Below are 10,000 nucleotides of genomic sequence, written 5' to 3' on the forward strand. Positions count from 1 at the left end.
CTGGTCTGCTGGTCTGCTGGTCTCTTGGTCTGCTGGTCTGCTGGTCTCTTGGTCTGCTGGTCTGCTGGTCTGCTGGTCTGCTGGTCTGCTGGTCTGCTGGTCTCTTGGTCTGCTGGTCTCTTGGTCTGCTGGTCTGCTGGTCTCTTGGTCTGCTGGTCTGCTGGTCTGCTGGTCTCTTGGTCTGCTGGTCTGCTGGTCTGCTGGTCTGCTGGTCTGCTGGTCTGCTGGTCACGGCGATCCTGCCCGCAGTCTTCCTCTGCTGTGTTCTGCTTCCTGTGTGGTTCCCGGCTGTGTGACGCGGCCGTTAGCATCGAGCTAACGCTGCGTCGTTCTCTGTTTCAGATCCGTGTGGACGGAATCCCGCCGCCGGCCCAGAATGCTCTGCTGTACGAGACGGTGACGGTGGTGGAAGGGAAGCCCATCCTGAGAGACATGGTGTTCAGTCCAGACCATCAGTACATCTACCTGCTGAGCGACAGACAGGTAAGAGCACGCACACACACACACACACACACACACACACACACACACACACACACACACACACACACACACACACACACACACACACGCTGTCCTCCTCTGTGTGTGTGTGTGTGGGGGGGGGTGTTTGGTTGTGTGTCTTGGAATATGAATTCTGTTGTTTTAACATCTGCAGACAGGAAGTTGTGAATGTGTGTATCATTCAGCTGGCGCCACAATGCACTATGTGTGTGTGTGTGTGTGTGTGTGTGTGTGTGTGTGTGTGTGTGTGTGTGTGTGTGTGTGTGTGTGTGTGTGTGTGTGTGTGTGTGTGTGTGTGTGTGTGTGTGTGTGTGTGTCTCCCATGTTAAAACTCTTATTGTTCCATTGAGAGGAAGCGGACCTGAGTTCAACAACTGTTACTTCCTGTGCAGCTGATGACACACACACACACACACACACACACACACACACACACACACACACACACACACACACACACACACACACACACACACACGATTCAGAGACATATTTCAGATATTTTTGCTGCTTGTTCAGATGATCTTCGTGTCATTTTTTGGGTTTGCTGGTCGTCGGTGTCTCCTGCTCGATGTTTGTGTGCAGCATCATCACTGTCATCATCATCACCGTCATCATCATCATCATCATCATCATCATCATCATCACCGTCATCAGCACCTGTAGTGTCTGTGATGGACAGGCAGGCAGACACGCAGCGCTCAGGGCTCGGCTCGGTTCAGGTGTCATCGGGGCTGCTGGCTGCTTCTCAGACGGAAGAGCAGCAGAGTTCAGCATCAAACGGAGTTTCCTGTCACGTCAAAGACTCCTGACGCCATGCCGGCGCCCGATGAGCCGCTTCATCACGTCCTGACCGCCATTCTGCTCACAGAGCTGCACGTTCGCACCCCTCAGGCTTAAAGCAGAACATTTCCAATGGAAGTTCTGCATGAGGTTTTCAGTAGATAAAGAAAACATGAAGTCCATCAGTCAGACGGGTCTGCGTCCACATGGACCCCTCAGGACATAAGACCACGCTTATTTGTCCAAACGTGTTGACACCTGCTTGTCCACATGAGATCATCGTAGATCCTGAAAAACGTCACCGAGCAGCTGTTTAATGTGTGTTTGGACAAAGAGGTGAGATGTGCTTCAGGATGCGTGTGAAGCAGCAGAATCAGCTGCTTTCTGAATGAAGTCTGGCAGAGGAGAAACAGCCTCACTGCTCCTTTAAAGCAGAACCAGATAATGAGGTCAGAGAGGAGACAGGACTGTGTGTGTGTGTGTGTGTGTGTGTGTGTGTGTGTGTGTGTGTGTGTGTGTGTGTGTGTGTGTGTGTGTGTGCCTGAGTGAGTGAGAGAGAGAGACAATGAATGTATTCATGTGTGAAGATCTGAATGAGACAGAGACAGACAGTGTCCACTGTGTTTCACTGTGTTTACTGTCTCCCTGCTGCAATGACTTCTGGGTAAAAGATACTACTCACACACACGCACACACACTGACTAACTGTCTGCGAAATCAAGACAAATGTGTTACACACAGGCCTCAGGCTGTTAGTGTCAGCGGAAAACCACCAAACCACACCGAGATAACACACACACACACACACACACACACACACACACACACACACACACACACACACACACAGATAAGTGATGTGGGAATGATTTCAGTCAAGGCTGACATGATGGCCGTGGACCATAAAATCAATTTAACATATTGACCTCAATGAAAACACAGCGTCAATCAATCAGAGGTTAAAACACAGATTCATGTTTACTGGACGAAATGTCTTCTGCAGTTTCTACAGACTGAGCAGAAATCTGGACATGTCCTACGTTTCTGTCTTTGTCTTAAAGAAGGCACACACAAACATGCTGTGTGTGTGTGACTTCAGCCTCTTCATCCTCCTCATCAGGATTCATGCTGCTCACAAAACAAACAGACGATGAACTAATGACAGTCAGAGGAGGCTGTTTGGAGTCAGCTGAGTCTGAGGACAGAAGCTGCTCTGAGCTCCGAGGTCTGCTGGTCCAGCAGCTCTGGGGTCTGTCCGTCTCGTCTTTGTCTCAGTAGTCTTTGTGGACGTCGAGCTGCAGGCTGGTCTCTGCGTCTCTTTGTCGGTTGGTTTCTGATCTTTTCATGAGCTGCAGGATAAAACTGGACAAACGTCTCGTTTCCATCGTTTCCTCTTTGATCTTCAGCTGCTCTTTGACTTCTCTGCCTGTTTGTCCTTTTTGTCTCCACATGAACGTCTCTGTCATTCCTCAGGTTCAACCATAATAAACTCAGCGTCAGCCTGGTGTGATGTTTGACTTGACTTGCTGTTTCACACTGAACGTTGACGTGTCTTTGTCACCTGTGTCTCAGGTGACCAGGCTTCCTGTGGAGAGCTGTGAGCAGTACAGCAGCTGCTCGGACTGTCTGGGATCAGGAGACCCTCACTGCGGCTGGTGTGTCCTCTTCAACAAGTAAGAGCCTTCAGCTTCTGTCCATCACATGTCCAAATCCACACGCTCGAGTGTGTTTCTGTCTGTTGTCTGTGGATTCATGTTCCTGTGCATTCATGTGTTCATTCATGTTCCTGTTCATTCATGTGTTCATTCATGTTCCTGTTCATTCATGTGTTCATTCATGTTCCTGCTGTAGATGTTTCAGCTCATTGAACTCCTTTATCTCCTGTTGCTGCTTTAATCTTCATCAGTGCTTCAGATTCTAGAAGATCATCACACGTTTGCAGCGCGGCGTCCTGTCAGAACCTCGTATCTCCAAAAGCAGGCTGTTTTCAGCTTTGTGATGAAGCTTTTTCAGCTGATCCAAGAGCCTTTTAAAGAGTTTACTGAGCTGAAGAAGACATGAAGGAACTCTTCATCCTTCAGTTCAGCACAAACGTTCAGCATCAACACATCTGGAGATGCAGATAAATATTTAAGCAGTGAATACAGTTAAACTTGCTCATGTCCAACACGTTTCTTTCATTATGCGCAGACAGACGAACAGACAGAAGCAGCTGTTACAGGTGTTGGATGGGAGAGAAGCTGCAGGTGTGACAGCTGCTGTCCTGTTTAACACGTCGCACGCGTGATGCTGGTTGACTCTCAGCTCTGCAGCGAGTCTGTCTGTCGCCGTTAGCCGTTAGCCGTTAGCCATTAGCACGCACAGGAAAACCTCTGCGAGGGAGTCAAACGAGTGAAAGACAGAAACGTTCTCAGAGTCTCACATCAAAACACAAAAGACGTCTTAAGCTGTCCTCCTGTCCTCTGATTGGCCAGCTGCCCGTCCAATCACCTGAGGGAGAGAGAGAGAGAGAGAGAGAGAGAGAGAGAGAGAGACGGGAAGTTCAGGATGTCCAATATGATGTCATCAGTCCTACAGGGACATCCCTCTGTGTGTGTGTGTGTGTGTGTGTGTGTGTGTGTGTGTGTGTGTGTGTGTGTGTGTATGTGTGTGTGTGTGTGTGTGTGTGTGTGTGTGTGTGTCTCTCTCTCTTCAGGTGTCAGCTGTGAGATATGTTGTGTCTCTTGTTGACCTGTGACCTCACAGCTGGAAGCCAGCCAATGAGGAGACAGAGGAGATTTGGTCTGGATTTTGTCTGCTGTGTGTGTGTGTGTGTGTGTGTGTGTGTGTGTGTGAGAGTTAAACATACAACACAGCACCAACATTTACCTTCACCAAGTGCGTGCGTGCGTGCGTGCGTGCGTGCGTGCGTGCGTGCGTGCGTGCGTGTGTGTGAACATTTTATTGAAACATTAATGATGCCTCATGGGAAAACACACACGCACACACACACACACACACACACACACACACACACACACACACACACACACACACACACACAGCTGACATCCACTCGTCAGAAGTCTTTGATGTTCTACGTCCAGGCAGGCGCAGGAAGTTCCTCGTTGGATTAGCACCACTTAGCCTCCCTTTCAAAGTAAAAGCCTCTCTCTGTCGGTTCCATCTGGAGATCTTTCATTTAAAGCTGCAGCGAACATGAACACTGATCCTGGATCAGTGGGGACAGGTCTGCTGGAGGATGAGCTGTCTTTCACTGAAGGAATTAATCAATAATTTTATTGATAAAATCTCTTACTGGAATCTCCACTGACACCAGTGCAACCTTTAACTGGTTCCTCTCAAACGCAGCAGACGTGAACCAGCTTCCTTCCTGTCAGTGAACTGGAGCTGCTGCTCAATGAATTGGCAGCTTCCTGGAGTGGCAAAAGGCATTCTGGGAGATGTAGGAAAGGAGCAACTGCAGGAAATAAGACAGTTTATTGATCCTGAGGAGGTTGTTGTTGAGAGTAAAAATGTCAAATATCAGCTATCAATATAAAAACAGCTGAGGAGGACGAGGACAAAGTTTTTTAGTAAATAATAAAAGAATAAATGAAATGAAAGGTGATAATTCAACAAATAACCAAATAATATAGATTTTCTTCTGAAATAAATGGAATTGTTTGGAAAGTAAATAATAGAAATGAAAATATTTAAAAAAAGAAAAATGAAGAATGAGTGATGGTGGAGGAAACAGCGATGAAGACTGACAGCAGGAGAATAATAAACAGCTTTAATAATTCAGAATTCATCATAATAAACAGATTTTATCTGCTTCTGCTGTCATGACGGTTCAGAGTAACACAGCGAGCCTCTTCATCCCCACTCGTCTTCCTCTCTGTCCACCTGTTCATCAGCGTCCGGTGTTTAATGTGGAGCTGCTGCTCAGACTCCACCTGCTCCACCCTGAAGGCGCCAGACACAACAAACAAACAAACAACAAACAAACAACAAGCAAATAACAAACAGTAAGCAAACAATAAGCAAACAAAGAACAAGCAAATGACAAACAACAAAGAACAAGCAAACAAACAACGAGCAAACAAACAACAAACGAGCAAATAACAAACAAACAAGCAAATGACAAACAAACAACAGTAAAGAACAAGCAAACAAACAACGAGCAAACAAACAAACAACAAATGAGCAAATAAACAAACAAACAAGCAAATGACAAACAAACAACAGTAAAGAACAAGCAAACAAACAACGAGCAAACAAACAAACAACAAATGAGCAAATAAACAAACAAACAAGCAAATGACAAACAAACAACAGCAAAGAACAAGCAAACAGCGAGCAAAAAACAAACAAGCAAATAACAAACAACAACAACCAAGCAAAGAACAAACAGCGTCACGCTGCTTTCAAGTGCAAAGAATTCATTGATCACATTCAAACACGTCAGAAACGTTAGAAACAACCATGTGATGTCAAAAAACTCAATTTTAACAGATCAATAATAAAGAATTACAAAATAAACATATTTATTGATGGAAAATATCCAAACAAATAAATGAAAAATAATTCATTTAGAAATAAGTGAGCAAATATGGAAATGCTATTAAATAATGAATTAAATTTAATGTGTGTAAACAAATCAAATAAATAACAAAATGATATAAAATTAAAAATCAATCAATAAAATTTGGACATTTAAGGGCATTTTTAGTTTTTAATTATTAAATAATAAAAATGCTGATAGCTGTTAAAACGTTGAGAATAAGTAAATTTTTCTGAAAATAATTAAAATCAAACAAAAGTGAAAAATGAAATTATACTGAAAAAAAGTGAAAAAATATATTTTTAACAAATGTAGCAAAATAAAAATTAAAACTCAGCAATGAAACAATATAATAAATAAGCAATAAAAATAACGGAATTAATGTGTGTGTTTGTCTGTACAGTATGTTGACCCCGTGGTGACCTTTGACCTTTGACCCCTCCAGGTGCTCCAGACAGGAAGCATGTGACAAGTGGGAGGAGCCTCAGCACTTCAACACCAAGCTGGACCAATGTGTCGATATCTCCGTTACCCCGAGCAACATGTCTGTGACCTCGCCGGCGACACAGGTACACACACACACACACACACACACACTCACACACACCCACAGGACGGTGGGCGGAGCAGGCTGACAGGCAGTCATGTGACACACCTGCGCTCAGGTGCTGACCCTCTCTCTCTCTCTGTAGTTAACCATTCGAGTGCAGAATGTCCCGGCGCTGTCGGGGGGCGTGTCCTGTGTGTTCGAGAACCTGAGCGAAACCCCCGGCGAGGTGCTGGCTAAAGGTCAGGTGATGTGTTTGTCACCGTCACTGAGAGACCTGCCGGCACACACACACTCCTATGGTGAGACACACACACACGCACACACACACACACACACCTGGTTCATGTGTGGCTGTACTGCGTTTTTGTGTACTTTTACTTCTGTTTGTTGTCATGTTGAAGTAATGTGGTGACATTGACTTCAGGTGAGAAGCGAGTCGTCCAGCTCAGCCTTCGGTCCTCAGAGACGGGACACCAGTTCATCACCACCAGCTTCATCTACTACAACTGCTCTGTGCTCAGCTCGTAAGTCTGATCCTCCTCTCCTTCTCTCCTCCCCGTCTTTCCTCTCCTGTCCTTCTTTCCTCACCTCCTCTCCTCTCCTCTCCTCCTCTCCTCTCCTCTCCTCTCCTTCTTTCATCTCCTTCTTTTCTCCTCTCCTCTCCTTCTTTCCTCTCCTTCTTTCCTCCTCTCCTCTCCTCTCCTCTCCTCTCCTCTCCTCTCCTCTCCTCTCCTCTCCTCTCCTTCTTTCCTCCTCTCCTCTACTTCTCTCCTCTCCTCTCCTCTCCACTCCTCTCCTCTCCTCTCCTCTCCTCTACTTCTCTCCTCTCCTCTCCTCTACTTCTCTCCTCTCCTCTCCTCTCCTCTCCTCTCCTCTCCTCTCCACTCCTCTCCTCTCCTCTCCACTCCTCTCCACTCCTCTCCTCTCCTCTCCTCGCCTCTCCTCTCCTCTCCTCTCCTCTCCTCTCCTCTCCTCTCCTTCTTTCCTCCTCTCCTCTACTTCTCTCCTCTCCTCTCCTCTCCTCTCCACTCCTCTCCTCTCCTCTACTTCTCTCCTCTCCTCTCCTCTCCACTCCTCTCCTCTCCTCTCCTCTCCTCTCCTCTCCTCTCCTCTCCTCTCCTCTCCTCTCCTCTCCTCCACCCTCGGGGGAGACCGTGGGGACAACATGCTCAGTATTTCCGTCTTTTTTTTTTGTTTCGTCTCTGTGAACACCTGCTCAGGTGTCTGTCCAGGTAGGTCGCAGGTAGTCAGGAACTCAAACATCCAAAAGGCTTTCAGTCACGGACACGCTGAGCTGGTGGTGCAGGTGTGCAGGTGTGCAGGTGTGCAGGTGTGCAGGTGTGCAGGTGTGAGAGACCAGACCAGGTTTAGCCTCACCTGCTGACAATGGTCTGCTGTGTGACTGCAGTGGGATGTTTCTCCTCCTCAGGAGGTGGAGCAGGTCGTTCACTGAGGTGTGTGAATGGGTGAATGTGGCGTGTGTCACGCAGCACTTTGATTGGCTGGTAGAGCTGTAGAGAAGCATCCACTCACTGCCTCCATCTCTCTCTCAGGTGCACTTCCTGTGTCAGCAGTGTGTTTCCGTGTCATTGGTGTAAATATCGTCACGTCTGCACCAACAACCTGCAGGACTGCTCCTTCCAGGAGGGCCGAGTCAGCAACATGGAGGTATACGCACACACACACACGCACGCACACACACACACACACGCACACACACACATGCACACACATGTCCACCCTCCCTTTGCTTGTTTCCGGCTCATATTTTCTTCCGTCTCTCGTCCCTTGCTGTCCAGAGACGATGATGAAAACGTCTCCTTCAGTAATTAAAGTCTTTGTTTAACGGTCATTTTATTGGCCCTGAGTTTCGCCTCTCAGGCGACTCGCAGCCTCTGACAGGTGGAGGTCGTCCCTGCAGACGCGACTCAGGGCTGAGTAAACACGGCGAACTTTCGCGACTTCATCTGTGTTTCTTACACTCAATGAGCTCCTGAATCTGTCGTGACGTTTGGTGTCGGTGATTCTAATGTCAGATTCTGTAAAATCAGATGTGATCGCTGAGAATAATTTGCAGTTTGATGTTTTCAGAGCAGTGTTGTCGTTCGTTCTTTCAGTGTTTTTGACGAGTTAAATCAGTTTCTTTGAGTTTGTTTGCTGCCTGGTCGTCTGACAGGACGCAGAGCGAGCGCTGCTGGAGGTCAGAGCTGCTTCTCTCCGTCATTACACGCTTCAGTAAACAACAGTAAAGCTTCAGGTCAGCAGTGGAGGTTAGACACACAGGCGCGCGCACACACACACACACACACAGAGCTTAAAGCTCCTCGCTGATGCGTTCAAGGACTCCTTGACAGACGTGATTTAGGACTCGTCTGCTGGGAGGAATCAGCGAGGGACGTTTTCAGTCAATAAACAACAAACCTTTTTCGGTTCAGGCTGATTCTCACTTACCTGAAGTGTCATGTGACCAGCGAGAGGTCACACCTGTCACGAGTAACAGTTTACTCCTCAGCCTAACGAGCTGAGGCGCTCGCAGGCTGCTCGTTTCCTCGGTGGCGGAGCGAGCGAGCGGGGATCGTTGACGTGATTGGTGCTTGGTGTCATTACAGGGTGACAGTAACAACCTCTGATTGGCTAATTGGCTAATGGAAGATGAATAGCCACTTAGTTGACATGAAAGCGTCCAATCACAGCAATTAATGTTAATTACAAGGCAATTAGGTTGACTAAAGAGAGAGAGGGAGGGCGAGGCGAGGCGAGGCGAGGCGAGGCGAGGCGAGGGAGCAGGGAGATGCAGGATGGAGAGATGAAGATTCAACCAGGTCAGAGTCTCTTTCACAATAAAAGCCTCTGGAGTTAAAGAGGAGGTGTTCATCTGTGGCTGAAAATGAAAAGAATCGGTCAGGAAAAAGAGGAAGAGGAGTCAGCTCTGTTCACTCTTCATCAGTCACACACTTCCAGGCCGATGAAGAGTGTGGACACCAGGGGATGAAGATCAGCGTCCGAGCCCATCGGTCACTTCACTTAAAGCTTAAAACATCTCCTCATTAGTGTGCGCAGTGGACGCGTCATGGGGTGTGTCTGTCTCAGTGTGTGTTTGAGATGCCTGAGTGCGTCCTTAACGTTGTGTCTCAGCTCGTTAGCGCTCGTCCTCGTGAGACATTCGCGGTGTAGCTCCCCTGTCATCAGTTTCAAGCTTCTGTCATCGTGTTTCAGAGGTGTGACAGAGTCTGTCACAGGTGAGCTGAGTGTTTGGGTAAATGTGTGTTTGCTGAGACACACACACACACACACACACTGTCACAGTCTCCACAGTCCCTGCTGGTGTCCGCTGTGCTCTGGTCCACTTCCTGTGGAGCTAATGGTCTTCCTGTCAGTCACAAGGCAATTAATTACTGTGGTGACGCTCGTTAATAAAGGTTTCCCCCCACTGAGAGACACAGTCAGAGAGAGAGTGTGTGTGTGTGTGTGTGTGTGTGTGTGTGTGTGTGTGTGTGTGTGTGTGTGTGTGTGTGTGTGTGTGTGTGTGTGTGTGTGTGTGTGTGTCTCCAGCAGCCTCAGGAAGTTCCAAAGCTTGGATCTGTCACCAGCTGTCCATTACTGAACACACACTCTGA

General features: G+C 47.5%; 1 protein-coding gene across 1 annotated transcript in view; it reads left to right on the plus strand.

Moving 5' to 3' along the window:
- plxna3 (plexin A3) overlaps window positions 1-10,000 on the plus strand; it is a 72,654-nt gene that overhangs the window by 37,689 nt on the left and 24,965 nt on the right. The window contains 6 exon segments of the mRNA XM_070967873.1: window positions 343-483; window positions 2,860-2,960; window positions 6,279-6,402; window positions 6,526-6,682; window positions 6,808-6,907; window positions 7,937-8,051. Coding sequence (XP_070823974.1) covers window positions 343-483; window positions 2,860-2,960; window positions 6,279-6,402; window positions 6,526-6,682; window positions 6,808-6,907; window positions 7,937-8,051 — 738 coding nt within the window.

This window comes from Chaetodon trifascialis, chromosome 8 (genome assembly GCF_039877785.1).
Source record: "Chaetodon trifascialis isolate fChaTrf1 chromosome 8, fChaTrf1.hap1, whole genome shotgun sequence".
Taxonomy (NCBI): Eukaryota; Metazoa; Chordata; class Actinopteri; order Chaetodontiformes; family Chaetodontidae; genus Chaetodon; species Chaetodon trifascialis.